The sequence below is a fragment of the Ornithorhynchus anatinus genome, chromosome 3 (assembly GCF_004115215.2).
Source record: "Ornithorhynchus anatinus isolate Pmale09 chromosome 3, mOrnAna1.pri.v4, whole genome shotgun sequence".
Classification (NCBI taxonomy): domain Eukaryota; kingdom Metazoa; phylum Chordata; class Mammalia; order Monotremata; family Ornithorhynchidae; genus Ornithorhynchus; species Ornithorhynchus anatinus.
In genome coordinates this window covers 13,200,928-13,217,741 of record NC_041730.1, presented here as the reverse complement: position 1 = coordinate 13,217,741, position 16,814 = coordinate 13,200,928, and the positions used below count along the sequence as shown (strand labels likewise).

The window sequence follows — 16,814 nt, the reverse complement described above, 5'->3', positions numbered from 1 at the left end:
ATAATAATAATAATAATAAGACCTGAGGAAGCCGAGGCCCGGGGACATGCTTACCGACACTTGGGCAGAAGAAGGATCCGAAACCTAGAATGCTCTTCTTGACTTTTATGTCGAGCTCATATTAGGAAAATGTCCTGCTATAAATATCCACTGAGTCAGACTTCTCAGTTGTTGTGAATATTTTCCCATCATCATTTCTGTTATTGCTATTATTGATCTTTTCTGGGAATTTCAGTAGCCTCTGTCACAACAGTCCTTTGACCCTTCCTTGGCTTTTTATACTATGCACTGTATCTCTCAGGGTTCATATCTGAACCTCAGTAACTTTTACACCGCTGAAGGGGCAGAAAGAAATGCACTGTTTTGGCAAGTGTCCCCCCCTTCATTTTTCAAGCTTGTAAAATTTCCCCATTTACCCTTTTGGTGCTCAGTTTGCATTCAGCTGTTAGTACTTAAACAGCTGGATTTGCATTTCTGTGGATCCAGATCTATGGAAAGTAGATCATTTGCCCTCGTTGCAGGAATCCTTCTCGATTCAGAACGGAGGAAGTCTGATGCCAGTCCAGCGATGTCTCCTCTAAGGGTGTCTCTCATTCAGGATATGAGGTAGGTTTCAGTTGATGTGGATGTCCAGCAAAACAGCTCTTGTGGGCAGGGATTGTCACTCTTTATTGTTGTATTCTACTTTCCCAAGTGCTTAGTACAATGCTCTGCACGCAGTAAGTGCATAGTAAATACGATTGAATGAATGAATGACGCATCAACTCCTAGAAGAAAGAGGGTGTGCCTGGGAGTCAGAGCACCTGGATTCTAATGCTGACTCCGCCACTTGTCTGCCGTATAACCTTGGCCAAGTCACTTAACTTCTCTGTGCCTCAGTTCCCTCATCTGCAAAATGGAATTCAGTATCTGTGCTCCATCCTATTTAGAATGTGAGCCCCACATGGGATTTATATATACACCCCAGCTCTAAGTATAGTGCTTGGCACATAGTAAGTGCTTAACAAATACCACAGTTATTATTACTAGTAATAATGGTAATAATCATAACAAAAAAGACTGCTCCACAGTCTTGGTCATGATTTAGCCCTCAGGGTTATGAAATGAAACCACAGTGACATCTGATATCAAAGTACCAGATGTCAAAGATTGCCCAACTAACCCACGAGCTTTTCTGAATGTCACTGTTAACCTACATGGGGTGGTTGCCTGGCCAGATGCAGAAGTAATGGGGTTTTAAAAAAAAAAAGGTTTCTTGGAGCAACAGAAGGAAGTAGAGCATCTCAAGCCCTTGGTGAGGTTGTGGGAAGCAGCACGGCCTAGCGGAAAGAGCCCGGCCTTGGGAATCAGGGGACCTAAATTCTGGTCCTGATTCTGCCACCTGATTGCTGTGTAGTTTCTCTGTGCCTCAGTTTCCTCATCTGTAAAGTGGGGATTGAATACCTGTTCTCCCTTTCCCTCAGATTGTAAGTCTTATGTTGGGCAGGCACTATGTCCAGCCTGATTATGTCATATGTACTCATTCATTCAAGAGTATTTGAGTGCTTACTATGTGCAGATCACTGTACTAAGCGCTTGGAATGTACAATTTGGCAAACGATAGAGACATTCCCCACCCAATAATGGGCTCACAGTCTAAATGGGGGAGACAGACAGCAAAGCCAAACAGAACAGAACAAAACAAGGCAACATCATCAAGATAAATAGAATCATGGAGATATATGCCTCATTAACAAAATAAATAGGGTAATAAATAATATATACAAATAAGCACAGTGCTGAGGGGAGGGGAAGAGGGAAGAGCAGAGGGCGGGAGTGGGGGAAAGAGAAGGGAGGGCTCAGTCTGGGAAGGCCTCCTGGAGGAAGTGAGCTCTCAGTAGGGCTTTGAAGAGGGGAAGAGAGTTAGTTTGGGGGATGTGAGGAGGGAGAGCATTCCAGGACAGCGGTAGGATGTGGGCCAGGGGTCAATGGCGGGACAGGCGCGAACGGGGGATGGTGAGAGGAGGTGAGCGGCAGAGGAGCGGAGTATACGGGGTGGGCAGTAGAAAGAGAGAAGGGAGGTGAGGTAGGAGGGGGCAAGGTCCTTAGTACAATGCTTGGTGCATAGCAAGGACTCAACAAAACACTGTCATTATTATGATGATGATGATGATTAAATGGGCCTCATAAATGCATAAGCTCTCTCCTCTCTGGTTAATCCCCCCATAAACCCCAGCTCTACGTGGCGTCTAAGGAGCTTAGAGCCCAGGGAATTTCTTTCCTGATCATTTGTTACTGGAATGACAGGCGCTACTGGGCCAAAGGGGGCAGAGATGATGAGACTGGTTTCCCTTTCAGGCACATCCAGAACATTGGAGAAATCAAAACAGATGTCGGGAAGGCCCGAGCCTGGGTCCGGCTGTCCATGGAAAAGAAGTTGCTTTCCAGACACCTCAAACAGCTTCTTTCGGATCATGAACTGACCAAGTAAGTTGGCCCTACTGCCCAAGAGGACGCTGTGGGAAATGTTAGAAAATGGGAAATACAAACCTAGGGATATTAGGGAATTGGGGCAACTTCAGACTTGTGCTTGTGCTCTTTTCCCTTTCAGCCTAGTTAAAATTCAGTTTCACAAACAGGCTTTTGAGTTTCCTTTGGTGTCTGTCTCTGCCTTCCAGCATTTTCCAAAGGTTATCCTATTCTAATGGCACTTCTTAAGCACACAGTCCCATTCCTCCTGAAACTTACAGTCTTTCATCCCTGTTTGCTAGATGGGGAACTGAAACCTAGTAGATCTGCTTGGCAATCAAACTGTAACTTGGAAGGGCCCTCAAAGCCATAAGGTCCATCTCCCAGCCTTCAGGCAGGCCTGCATCCAAACCAACCCAGGTAGAGATCATTTGGATCACTAAGACCCTTCTGGGAATGTGATTTCATAATCAACTTCTTTCAGAATGTTAGCGTTTCATGCGAGAGGGGTTGTCTCTTACCTATCCTGGGTTTAATACCCCTCTCTGGCAGGAAACTCTTAATGTTTACTCTTAATTAACCCTGTAGCAATTGATTCCCATTTTCTCTCTCAGTCTCCAGTGGAGAGGGAGAAAACTGATTCCCAGCCTCTCTGAATTAACCCTTCCTAGGCTTGAAGCCCACTGTGAAATCCCTCTCCCTTAGCCTACTTTCTTCTTCAATTCCTAGTATTTATTGAGGGCCTGTGTGCAGAGCTCTGTACTAAGCACTTGGGAATCAATCAAGCAAGCAATGATATTTATTCAGGGCTTCCTGTGTGCAGAGCCCTGGATTTAAAGGAGAATACTCTAGGCTGTGTAGACACCACCCTGCCCTAAATTCTTAAAGGAGTTTACAATCTAGCAGCATGGCCTGGTGAAAAGAATATGGGCCTGAAGCCAGAGGACTTGGATTCTAATTCCGGTTCTGTCTGCTGTTTCTGACCTTGGCCAAGTTACTTAACTTCTCTTTGCCTCAGTTTCCTCAACTGTAAAATAGGGATTGCGTACCTGTTCTCCCTTCTGTTTAGACTGTGAGCCCCATGTGGGACAGGGACTGTATCCATCCCGATTAACTTGTAATCTACCCTAGCGCTTAGAGCATCGCTTGACATATCGTACGCGTTTAACAAATGCCATTTGGATAGACAGTGAGTCCTCTTGTTTGAATCATTCCAACTGTTGTAGCCCCCTGTGTTGAAGTCCTCCAACTCCCAAGGCTCAGTGAGTGATAGGGTGCTTCTCTCTCTTGGCAGGAAGCTGTACAAGCGTTACGCCTTTCTGCGCTGTGACGATGAGAAGGAGCAGTTCCTCTACCACCTGCTCTCCTTCAATGCTGTCGATTACTTCTGCTTCACCAACGTCTTCACCACCATCAGTGAGTGTCACCACCCTCCCGCCCCGCCCCCCGGATGGCTATTCTCATCAATCAGTCAATCACTCGGGTCCGTATGAGCGCTTATTAGGTGAAGAGCGCTGGACTAAGCACTTAGGAGAGTACACTATAGCCAAGTTGGTAGACATGCTCCATGTCCACAATAAGCTTACTGTCTAGAAGGGGAGACAGACATTATCTGTAATATATATATGCAGCAGTGCTGTGGGCCTGGGGCGGGAGCTGTGAATAAAGGGTACAAGTCTAAGTGTGAGGGTGATGCAGAAGGGAGAGAAAGTGGAGGGGAAATGAGGGCTTAGTCAGGAAAGGCCTCTTTGAGGAGATGTGATTTTAATAAGGGTTTGAAGGTGGGGAGAGTGGTCTGTCAGATACGAAGAGGGAGGGAGTTCCAGGCCAGAGGGAGGATGTGGGTGAGTGGTCAGTGGTGAGAGACGAGATTGAGGTACGGTAAATAGGTTGGCGTTAGAGAAGAGAAATGAGCGTGCTAGGTTGTGGTAGGAAATCAGTGAGCTAAAATAGGAGAGGGTAAGGTGACTGATTACTTTAAAGCCAATTGTAAGAAGTTTCTGTTTGATAGGGAGGTGGATGGGCAAACTTTGGAGTTTCTTGAGGAGAGGGGAAACATTGGACTCAATGTTTTTAGAAGAATGATCCAGGCAGCAGATTGAAGTATGCACTGGAGTGGGGAGAGACAGGAAGCAGGGAGGGCAACAAGGCTGATGCAATAGGCAAGGCAGGATAGGATAAATGTTAGGATGAGCAGAGTAGCAGTTTCAATTGAGAGGAGAGGGTGGATTTTATGGTGTGAAAGTAGTATCCAAAGGATTTGGTGGCAGATCGAATATGTGAGTTGAATGAAACAGGCAGTCGAGGATAACACCTTGTGAGGCAGGGAGGATGGTGGTGCTGCCCAAGTGTCAACCCTGTCCAGTAAGTGTTGACTTTCCCCCACTTTTTAAATCCCTGGATGTGCTGCACTGGGCCGGATTTTCCCGAGAGCAGACAGTGACCCTTGCTTACCAAAGCAAGTTCATTCATTCAATCAATCATATTTATTGAGCACTTACTGTGTTCAAAGCACTATACTAAGTGCTTGAGCAGGTGGCTCCTGCTTCAGGGTGGGACCAGCCCCGTCCCAAATCCGCTTGAGAAGATGCCGTCATCTTCCGCTCAGGAGTGCTCAAGTTGGACTCCAGGATGTTGCCTAGTGAAGGGGCTTTATATCAAGGAGAGGACTTCAGACAAAAGGAATAGTTGGTGACTTTTCAAATGGGCCCTGGGAGGAGTCAATTGCTCAGGTACTTGTGGACCAGTTGAGGATGTAGGTGAAGTCCTCAAGTAAACATCCCTGCTGGATCTGGTTGTAGGAACGAAGACCCAGGGAAAAAAAAAGAGTCAATGTGTTTGGAGAATGTTCTTGTCTTTTCTTAACCTCCCTGCCTCTCCCCACTCCAGTCCAAATTGCACTCTGCTGCCCAGATCATTTTTGACATGGGTTCTAATCCCAGCTCCTCCACTTGTCTGCTGTGTGACCTTGGGCAAGCCACTTAACTTCTCTGTGCTTCAGTTACCTCATTTGTAAAATGGGCAGGAAGACCGGGAGCCCCATATGGGACAGGGACTATATCCAGCCTGATTATCTTGTATCTACCCCAGTGTTTAGAACAGTGCTGGACACGTAGTAAACACTTAGCAAATATCATTATCACTATTATTATTAATAATAAATATCATTGATTAATTGATTATTCAGCCTGCCGCTTCTCTCTGAGTGGCCATTTGGGGCCAGGTGTGTGGATTAGAGTGGGGCTGTGATGCCCCACTGCCCCGTCCGGCGCTTGAGGCTGGACCGCTCTGGTGGCTGCTTTGACCGAGGTGTTTTTTTCCCTTCCCTGGGACCTCCCCGCAAACAGTGATCCCGTACCACATCCTGATCGTCCCAAGCAAGAAGCTCGGTGGGTCCATGTTCACTGCCAATCCCTGGCTCTGCATTTCGGGCGAGCTGGGCGAGACACAGATCCTGCAGATCCCCAGGAACGTCTTGGAGATGACCTTCGAGGTATGGATTGGGGGGATGTGGTGGTATGGGACCCTTCCCAAAGCATTGGACCCCAGGGGTTAGAGTCAGAAATGGAAGCAGCCTGGGGAAGCAATGTGGCCTAGCAGAAAGAGCACGGGCCTGGGAGTCAGATGGACATGGCTTTTAATCCTAACACTGCCTCTCGTCTACTATGTGACCTTGGGCAAGTCACGTCACTTCTCTGTGCCTCAGTTCCTTCATCTTTAAAATGGGGATTAAGATCATGAGTCCTACATGAGAGAGGGACTATGTCCAACTTAAAGAGCTTGTATCTACCCCAGCGCTTAGAACAGTGCCTGGTCCATAGTAAGCACTTAAAAAATACCATTATTTTTATTATTGTTATTTTGGAGACCTTTTTGCCAGGCTGATTTAAATGATTGTGAGATGAGCTGACCTGGAAGGAAATGAAAATTACTTCGGCTCTGTCCTGTTTTCTGGTAATCCCAAATGATAAAGTCTTCCCAGCTATTTCTTAGGGCAATTAATCTTGGATCTACAGCCCTAATAACCCCGATGGGTTGCTTCTGAGTTATCTCTGTTCAAAGTCAGTCATTCCTGAAAAAAAATCCACCCATTTATGCTCCCTGTGAGTACGACCACCTTTTAAATAAGCATCCAGAGCCCAGAGAAAACTCAGCAGAAGTTGATGAGCAGTTGAAGTTCAACTCTGGAAGCAGCCGGGAGAGAGAGAAGCAGTGTGGCCTAGTGGAAAGAGCATGGGCCTGGGGGGCAGAGGACCTGGGTTCTAATCCCCACTCTGCCACTTACCTGCCGTGTGATCTTGGGCAAGTCACTTCATTTCTCTGTGCCTCAGTTATCTCACCCGTAAAATGGGGATTAAGACTGTGATCCTCATAATAATAATAATAATAATAATAATAATAATAATATTGGTATTTTTTAAGTGCTTACTATGTGCCAGGCACTGTACTCAGCATTGGGGTGGATACAAGCAAATCCAGTTGGACACAGTCCATATTGTACCCAGGACTCACATTCTTCACCCCCATTTTACAGATGAGGTAACTGAGGTACAGAGAAGTGAAGTGCCTTGCCCAAGGCCACACAGCAGACAAGTGGCAGAGCCAGGATTAGAACCCATGACCTTCTGACTCCCAGGCCCGTGCTCTATCCACTACGCCATGCTGACCCTGTCCAACTTGATTAGCTTGTATCTATCCCAGCACTTAGTACAGTGCCTGGCATATAGTAAGCGCTTAACCAATAACACCCCAAAATGCTTGCCTCGTGAAGACATCCTACTTGTGGGGAGGGCAGCCAGAGACAGACAGCCACCTGGGTTTGATGGGAGGGCCTTTGGGCTGGGCCTTGGATATGATGGCATTGCTCTGGACCCTGTGGGGAGTGACCAGACTGGGCTGCCTGCCCTGGTGACCCTCACGGTCCTGGTTTCTTGCTGTTCTCTCGGCAGTGGCAGAACCTGGGGAAGCTTACCACCGTCCAGATCGGGCACGACAACTCAGGCCTCTATGCCAAGTGGCTCGTGGAGTATGTGATGGTCAGAAACGAAATCACGGGACACACGTACAAGTAAGTGTCTTTTCAGCCTGGAGGAAATGGAGTGTGGATGGATGGAGGGGCCGATCCTGGTTCAACTAAGGTTGGGTCCTGGAGGCTGAGGGATGCAGGCTTGGTGGTTGGGATCTTCGTGGAATCCTCCCCACCTCCCTGCCAAGGGGGATAGTTTTCTGGGAATGGATTTTTATATTTTTACCAAATGGGAGTGGAGGCCTTGAGTTTTCTATTCAGAATGTGCTCTAAACAATCCCAGAAAGGCTCTGAAGCAAACTTTGTGGGAATGTCTGCTTTAGGGCCCATATTATGATGCTGAAGGAAGAGACAGAAGATGTTGATCCCAGATCTGGGTCGGAACAGGACCTTTAGTCACGCCGTCACACTGGCCTGGATTGGCAGTGTGGTGTGGTGGATGGGGTACATGACTGGGAGTTGGGAGACCTGAGTTCTAAACCCAGCTCTGCCCCTGACTTGGTGTATACCCTTGTACAAGTTACTCAAAGTTTCTGTGCCTCAGTCTCCTCATTTCTAAATAGGGGAGAAGACAACTGCTCTTCCTGTCACTTGGCTTGTGAGCCCTGGGTGGGACAGGGACTGTCTGGTCTACCCCAGTGCTTAGCACAGACCTTGACACTTAGTAAGACAAAGTGAGAAGCAATGAGGAGCATTGAGAAGCAGCGTAGCCTAGTGGAAAGAGCCTGGGCCTGGGAGTCAGAAGGACCTGGGTTCTCATCCCTCCTCTGCTGGGTGACCTTGGGCAAGTCACTTCACTTCCCTGTGCCTCAATTCCCTCATCTGTAAAATGGGGATTGAGACTTTGAGCCCTATGTGGGACAGCGACTGTGTCCAACCCAGTTACCTGGTATCTACCCCAACCCTTAGAACAGTGACTGGAACATAGTAAGTGCCTATCTACCCCAGCATTTAGAACAATTATTATTATTAGTAGTAGTAATAGTAAGTGCATAAGAAATACTTCACTCACTGGCATCCAGTGATACCCATCCAGGGAGGTGGAAATCTTTTCACTTATTCCAAAGGAAGAACCAGGACTGAACTTCACTTTCTCTCCCCCCTTCTAGACTGTAAGCCCGGTGTGGGCAGGGATTGTCTCTCTTTATTTCTGGATTGTACTTTCCAAGCGCTTAGTACAGTGCTTTGCACAAAATAAACGATCAATAATACTATTGAACGAATAATGAAGGAACTTTCCAGAGCTTGGGGAAAGTTTTCCAGAGAGTTGGCAATGGGAGGAGGATGAGATTTTGGGGAGGAGATAGAGGAAAGAACTGGTATCTCAGTAGCCCTGGAGCATCTCTAATGGGACCTTCGTGACTGTGTCTTCAGATTCCCCTGTGGCCGGTGGCTGGGGAAGGGTACGGACGATGGGAGTCTGGAGAGGGTCCTGGTCGGGGAGCTGCTCACATCGCACCCTGAGGCAGATGAGCGGCAGTCTCGGACCCCACCCCTGCAGCAGTCCCCCAGCATGATTAGGAGACTGGTCACCATCTCCCCCAACAACAAGCCAAGTAAGTTCAAAGTAAGCTGTGGCCTTCCAACCAGGAAGCGGTGTGGCAGAGTGGCTAGCGCATGGCCTGGGAGTTGGATGAACTGGGTTCACATGGGCCTGGGAGTCAGGAGGGCTTGGGTTCTAATACCGGTTCCACCATTTGTCTGCTATGTGACCTTGGGAAAGTCATTTCACTTCTCTGGGCCTCAATTCCCTCATTGTAAAATGGGGATTAAGACTGTGAGCGCTATGTGGGACAGGGACTATGTCCAACCTGATTATCTTGTATCTACCCCAGTGCTTAGAACAGTATCTGGCACATAGTAAGAGCTTAACAAATAACCATAAAAAGAACAGACACAAACTCATTTAAGAGCCCCTGAAGTCACCTGTGACCAGTGGTGGGCCACTGTCTTGATGCCGCAGCTGGAAACTTGGCCACGGCAATGCAGTGTTTCCATGGTACCAACAGGCAGTGGGAAGCATTACAAGGCAGGAGCCTGGGCAAAACAAATACCACAATTATTGGTATTATCATCATCATCATCATCATTATTGTTATTAATAATAAGCCAGTTCATGTCTCTGGGTCTCAGTTTCCTTATCTGTAAAATGGGGTATCAAAATCCACTCTCCCTCTTCCTGAGACTGTGAGCCTCGTATGGAACAGAGACTATAGCCAACCCATATCTATCCCAGAACTTAGTACTGTGCTTGGCGTGTAGTAGGCGCTTCACAAATTCCATTATGATTATTATTACTATTATTATTATTGACAGAAACCCCCTAATAGAGAGTTCCATTTTCCAGAATATGGGAGAGCCTCGGCTGGCAGGCGGAACCTTGTTTTTAAGGGTTTTTCAAAGTGGCCTCAAGGTGTGGGGAGAGGTGTTTGCCGGACAAAACGCATGTCAAAGCTACCTTCCAGGTAGTTGGCGTGCCAAAGCCTCAGTTGGCCCTGCCAACCTCTCCTTTTCCTGGCCCCTGGCAGGATGACCACAGGGAGACTGAAAAGCGTTGGCTTGTGTCTTGTGCAGAGTTGAACACGGGGCAGATTCAGGAGTCCATTGGGGAAGCGGTCAATGGCATCGTGAAGCATTTCCACAAGCCTGAGAAAGAGGTGAGCTTTCTTCTCTGGGCCTGGGTGGGTGGAGTCGTAACCTCTGAGGAGGGGAAAACCAGAGGTCACAGTTCAGCAGCATAGTGAGCACCTAGGAGAAGGCCATAGGGGCCGAGTTCTGCACTTACTTGGATTGTATCTGAGAAACTTCTGAGTTGGCTTGACGCAGCTCTGATCTCCACTGGTTGGATGGAAGATCTGAGGGGTTCATTGCAAAGGCCAAGCTTAGAGTCCTGAGGCTCCCATCTCTGCTTTTCTTCCCTTTGCCTACACTAGGTCTCCAGGAGACTGGCCTGGAATGTTCTCCCTTTTCATATCTGACAGACAATTAATTCCCCCCACCTTTAAAGCCTTACTGAAGGCACATCTCCCCCAGAAGGCCTTCCCTGACTAAGCCCTCCTTTCCTCTTCTCCCGCTCCCTTCTGCATCCATTTACATTTGCTCCCTTGATTCACCCCTCCCTCAGCCGCCCCCCCCAGGATTTATGTACATATCTGTAATTTATTGATATTAATGCCTGTCTCCCCTTCTAGGCTTTTAGCTCTATGTGGGCAGGGAAAGTGTGTACCAACTCTGTTATATTGTACTCTCTCAAGCATTTAGTACAATGCTTTGCAGAGAGTAAGTGTTTAATAAATCTGACATTGATTGATTGGGACGGTATGGCTTTCCCTGTGAGACACCTTGCTCAGGTCTACTGTGTGACTTTGGGCAAGTCATTTGGCTTCTCTGGGCCTTCCTATTTTCCTCATCTTTAAAATGGGGATAATTCTCCTTGCCTCACAGGGATGTTGTGAGGAAATGAGATCATTGGTGTGAAAGAGCTTTGGAAAATTAAAAGCACAGTCAGTGAATAAGCACTCGCTGGGTGCAGAGCACTGTACTAAAAGCTTGGGGTAGTACAATACAACCCAGTCGGTTGACACCTTCCCTGCCCACAAGGACCGTACATTGTACAGGGGAGATCTACAGGAACCAAGCTATGATTATCATTTTCACTCCCATTACATGGGTTTAGGAAGCCGCACAAATGGACTGCCCAGCAGCCAGAGATACTCAGTGTTGTAGGAAGTGGCTGTCTTCCCTGAGGTATGGCTTGAGGCTTCTTGGCGGAAACTGTCTGCTAGGCCATGAACCCTATTTCCCTTTTGCAGAGAGGCAGCCTGACCCTGCTGCTGTGTGGGGAGTGCGGGCTCGTGTCTGCCCTGGAACAAGTTTTTCAGCACGGTTTTAAATCGCCCCGGCTCTTCAAGAACGTCTTCATCTGGGACTTCCTGGGTGAGTTGGGGTAGGGGTGTTGGGGGCATCAGAGAAGGGGTGGATCTTGGGGGTCCCAAGGTTGGTATGGGCATATGGGTATGGGTATGGTCCAAGGGCCCCATTGTCTGCTCTGTGACCCTAGGCTAGTCACTTCATGTCTCTAGTACTCAGTTCCCTCATCTGTTAAATGGGGCTGGACTATAAGCCTCATGTGGGACAGGAACTGCATTCAATCCGATTTACCTGTATCTACCCCAGCGCTTAGAGCAGTATGAGGCCCATAGTAAGCGCTTAACAAATAACCATAAAAAGAACAAACGCAAACTCATTTAAGAGCCCCTGAAGTCACCGGTGACCAGTGGTGGGCCACTGTCTTGATGCCGCAGCTAGAAACTTGGCCACGGCAATGCAGTGTTTCCGTGGTACCGACAGGCAGTGGGAAGCATTACATGGCAGGAGCCTGGGCAGTAGCCTGACCCCCTCCCCACCCCCGGATGACCCTGGCTGGACAGATCACTACCCTTCAGTGAATGGGCTCCCTCACACCTGGGAATGTGATATCTAGGAAACTAAATGTGGTCCGAGACCCCATTTTCACAACTGCATCGAAAGATAGAAGCAGAATGGCATAGTGGATAGGACATGGACCTGGGAGTCGGAAGGACCTGGGTTCTAATCCAGGCTCTGCTACTTGTCTTCTGTATGATCTTGGGCAGGTCATTTCCCTTCCTTATGCCTCATTTCCTTCATCTGTAAAATGGGGGTTAAGACTCTGAGCTTCATGTGGGACAGGGACTGGGTCCAACCTGATTAGCGTGTACTTATCCCAGTGCTTAGCAGAGTGCCTGGCATGAAGTAAGCACTTAACAAATACCATGCAAAAAAATATAGAAACCATCACTTCGTAATGAAAGAAATAATGTATATTTGGCCAAAATGATTACTGATTTTATACTGAATTCCATGAGAAAGGTGTATAAAAACCTACCAGTCATAACACTTTAATACTCGTAGAGAGGGGCAGGATGGTGAAAGGAACCAAGCGAGGCATTACATAAGAGAGTAGGAAAGCACATTTTATTTTTTCTTATGTGCAGAAACCCCATTCATCTGTACCCTGTTGGGATAAGGTCACCTTCCGCTCTGAAAGGCCATGACTTTCAAGCTTAAGTGATGAAGGTTGGCCCAGAAAAGGGATTGACAGTGATGTGACCTTTACAGCAAGGTTCCCCTTCTCCTTACCCATAGCACCTTCAGGCCAGAAGACCAGACCTGCGATTCTTGTCAGAGTTGGCTGGAATACCCTTTAGGGTGGGGCTCTGTCTGAGGACTGTGATCTGTTTCAGGGGGCCCGGCGCCCACCTCGATGAGCCACGGTTTCTGCCCCAAGATTGCTTGCGTCCTAGCTAGGTGGTGAGAGGGCAAAATCAGAGGTAGGGTAGCAGTGTGGCCTAGTGGATAGAGCATGGGCCTGAGAGTTGGAAGGACCTGGATTCTAATTCCAGGTCTGCCATATGTCTGCTGTGTGACCTTGGGCAAGCCTCTTAAATTCTCTATGCCTCGGTCTTAATCCCCATTTTCCAGTTGAGGTAACTGAGTCCCATGTGGGACAGGGACTGTGTCCAACCTAATTCGCTTGTATAATAATAATAATAATTGTGGTATTTAAGCTCTTACTTTATGTCAGGCACTGTGCCAGTGCCGGGATGGATACAAGCAAAAGGGGTTGAACACATTCCTTACCCCATGTGGGGCTTACAGTCTCAATCCCCATTTTCCAGATAAGGTAACTGAGGCCCAGAGAAGTGAAATGAATTGCCCAAGGTTACCCAGACCTTGGTGTCTTTTTTTTGCATGGTATTTCTTAAGCGCTTACTTCATGCCAGGCACTCTGCTAAGCACTGGGATAAGTACACGCTAATCAGGTTGGACACAGTCCCTGTCCCACATGAAAGTGGCAGAGCCTGTTTTCAAACCCATGACTTTCTGACTCCCAGGCCTGTGCTCTATCCACTACACCATGCTGCTTCTACCCCAGTGCATAGTACAGAACCTGGCACATAGTAAGTGCTTAACAAATACCTTAAAAAAAAAATTGGGGAAAAGCCAATTGAGCAAATATTAGTTATCCAAACCGAGCAGCTTTCTAAGTAGAGGGTCGTTCAGCAAATCCCAAAGAGGCCTGACCAAGAGAGCCCAGCCCAGTTTTGTCTGGTTTATTGAATTTCCGGAGATCTGATCCGTCCTCTGAATTGACTCATTGAGGTAGTTTGCTTTTTGCAACACAGGATCACATATCAGGCCCCGGTGGGAAGGAGGGGAGGTCGGGACAGGGGTTTTGCTGAGGGCCGCGTCTCCCCTTTTGTTTCTAGAAAAAGCACAAACCTACTATGAGACCCTGGACCAGAGTGAGATGGTCCCTGAGGAGAACTGGCAGACACGGGCCCGGAACTTCTGCCGCTTCATCACAGCAATCAACAACACCCCACGGAACATCGGCAAGGACGGAAAATTCCAGACGCTGGTGTGCCTGGGTGCCAGGTACCCACCCGGAGGGAGAGGGGCTTTTCGCGGGACCACTCAAGGGGGCAGGACCCACAGCCACAGTGGAGAACACATCCAGGCGGGAAATGTCCTACCAGGGGAAGCCAAGTGGGCACAGGGAGCAGTGTCTGGCTTCATTAGGAACTTCTAGGCCACGAGACTAGAGCGACCTAATCCAGCTCATTTTCTCCCCACAGGAGCCCTCCTCAGACCCAAGTTCCAGGACCCAGTTCTGGGGCTGGGAGGGGGGATGAATAGAGGAATCAACTCAGGGTGATGCAGAAGGGAAGGGGAGAAGAGAAAAGGAGGGCTTGGTCAAGGAAGGCCTCTTGGAGGACATGTGCCTTGAATAAGACTTTGAAGGTGGGGATGGGGGCATTCCAGGCCAGAGGCGGAACGTGAGCAAGAGGTCAGTGATGAGGTAGACGAGATGGAGGTACAGTGAGAGGGTCGGCATTAAAGGAGCGAAGTGTGCAGGCTGGGTTGCAGAAGGAGGGAAGCCTGAGGAGAAAGACCATGCCCCACCATGGTAGCTAGGCTCAAGGAATCGTCCCGAGGTAGGGGAACCAGAAAGGCCCGGCCTCTCATCCACACGCTTTTCTCCCCTTTCCTTTCTTCCTCCTCCACCCCGCTTCTTGGCTGGCTCCAGAGACCACCTCCTCCACCACTGGATCGCTTTGCTGGCGGACTGCCCCATCACGGCACAGATGTATGAGGACGTGGCATTGATTAAGGACCACACCCTTGTCAATTCCTTGATCAGAGTGCTGCAGACCTTACAGGAATTCAACATCACTCTGGAGACGTCGCTCGTCAAAGGGATTGATATCTGAGCGCCAGGAAGGGGAAGGATCTTGGAAGGCAAGGAGGAGCACCCCGGGCGGGACCTAAGAGCTTCCATCTGGGAAGAAGTGCCGCCCCCACCTCAGTCGGCTTCAGCTTGGCCGTAACAAGCAACTTTGACTTTTCTTCTTGAAAGGAACTCCACGCAGAGAGCAGGAAATGGATAGAAGATGTAAACTCAATGTACAAAACAGAGAGAGGATTTTGGAATAAATAATCTATTTTAGAGTTTATTTGCTGATTTGCTTTTTACACACTTTCATGTGAAAGAGAGAGGGAGATGAGTATTTTGCAGCTTATTTTGAAGCTGCGATATTTCCTTGCCATTAGAAAACATGCAGTGAGCCGTCTAGTATCCTCCAACCCTGTCCTCGGATGTGCCGTGTGTGTGTGTGTTATAGATTGAGCGTCCATACCCCATTGCTGTTAATAAGGTCATTGGACATAGTTTTTAAACTAATATTTTATATATTAACATTATTACCGATGTTTTGAGTTACCGCATTATGTCATTGCTGTGCTGAAAGGGAAAACTGTAAACTCTGTTTTGTTCATTTTGAATCTCCTCAGAGCGTCGATTGGTCAGTCAATCACTTTTCTTTACTTCTGTTGTCAGTATTATTTTGGGAAGAGCCAAGGACCGAACCATGCAGTTGTTCAGAGATCAAAGTTGCATTTTTCCTCTTGGTACGTAATTGCACAGGAGAAAACTGTAAGCATGTATTTTAATAGATTTTTTTTTTGCAGGAGGGAGGTTTTTTTAATTTATTTAACCCTCCAATGTGTTTCGTCAGTCTTTTTTTTCCTTTTTTTTGAAGATAAAGGAAATCCCTTTGGCAGTCTAACTGGCTAGATTATTGTTGTTACACTTCTGTTGTTTCGCAATTTAGAAACCAGTTGCAGTACAGCCCACTTAATAAAACGCCTGAAACTGAACTGTATTTGCACTGTGAACTTGTTGGGTTTAGGGGCCTAGTAAGGGGGGGTGGGGGGAAATTCCTCTTTCAGGAAATGCTGTCACCAAGCGCAGCATGACCTTTTAGCCTCTCTCAAGATAGCCCACCACCCTGGAGCACAGAGGGAAGGCTGTACTGCATCCCGAGACCTCCAAATAGGTGACCCATGGCAACTTCTGGATGCACAGTGAGCCTGGTTTGTGCCCGTTCTTTAACGTCTCTGGACTGTAAGCTCGCTGTGAGCAGGGAATGTGTCTACCAAATCTGTTGAAATATACTCTCCCTAGCACTTAGTACAATCCTCTGCACACAGTAAGTGTTCAATAAATGCCACTGCTTCATTGATCTGTACCGTTTAGACTGTGAGCCTGGTATTGGGCAGGGATTGTCTCTGTCTGTTGCCGAATTGTAATAATGTTGGTATTTGTTAAGCGCTTACTCTGTGCCGAGCACTGTTCTAAGGCGCTGGGGTAGATACAGGGTAATCAGGTTGTCCCACATGAGGCTCACAGTCTTAATCCCCATTTTACAGATGAGGTAACTGAGGCACCGAGAAGTTGACTTGCCCAAAGTCACACAGCTGACAGGTGGCGGAGCCGGGATTAGAACCATGACCTCTGACTCTTAAGCCCCTGCTCTTTCCACTGAGCCTGCTGCTTCACAATGAGCAGCATAATGAGCCATGTTGCTTCATTGTACATTCCAAGTGCTTAGGACAGTGCTCTGCACATAGTAAGCACTCAATAAATACTATTGAATGAATTGATCTCTTGGGGACAGGGGGTAGAGAGGGTCTCCTTTTTTGGGTCGCTATTAAGAATGGGTGTTCTTTATGGGACTTTTAGGGTGCTCGTAGGGTGAGCTGCTGGTACCTGGATATCTGTGAACCCCTCCCCCCCACCAAGAGACTGCCTTTTTTCTTGCTCTTGTGGAGAGGTGAGGTTCCAGGGTGGAGAAACCTGGTCAGTCAAGTCAATCAATCATATTTATTGAGTGCTTACTGTGTGCACTGCACTAAGCACTTGAGAGAGTACAATATAACCATATGTGTGTCTGTCTGCAACTGTCTCTGTCTAGTT

General features: G+C 47.8%; 1 protein-coding gene across 4 annotated transcripts in view; it reads left to right on the top strand.

Annotated features, from left to right (window-relative positions):
* Positions 1-15,715, top strand: part of DENND5A (DENN domain containing 5A) — a 111,193-nt gene extending 95,478 nt beyond the window's left edge. For all 4 annotated transcript variants that reach the window (XM_029060536.1, XM_029060534.1, XM_029060535.1 and 1 more), the window contains 10 exons: positions 522-606; positions 2,338-2,466; positions 3,743-3,864; positions 5,796-5,941; positions 7,398-7,516; positions 8,849-9,030; positions 10,049-10,131; positions 11,287-11,410; positions 13,765-13,933; positions 14,586-15,715. In XM_029060536.1, coding sequence (XP_028916369.1) covers positions 522-606; positions 2,338-2,466; positions 3,743-3,864; positions 5,796-5,941; positions 7,398-7,516; positions 8,849-9,030; positions 10,049-10,131; positions 11,287-11,410; positions 13,765-13,933; positions 14,586-14,769 — 1,343 coding nt within the window. In that variant the 3' untranslated portion in view covers positions 14,770-15,715. The remainder of the gene's footprint in view (positions 1-521; positions 607-2,337; positions 2,467-3,742; positions 3,865-5,795; positions 5,942-7,397; positions 7,517-8,848; positions 9,031-10,048; positions 10,132-11,286; positions 11,411-13,764; positions 13,934-14,585) is intronic.
* The last annotated feature ends 1,099 nt before the right edge of the window (positions 15,716-16,814 follow it).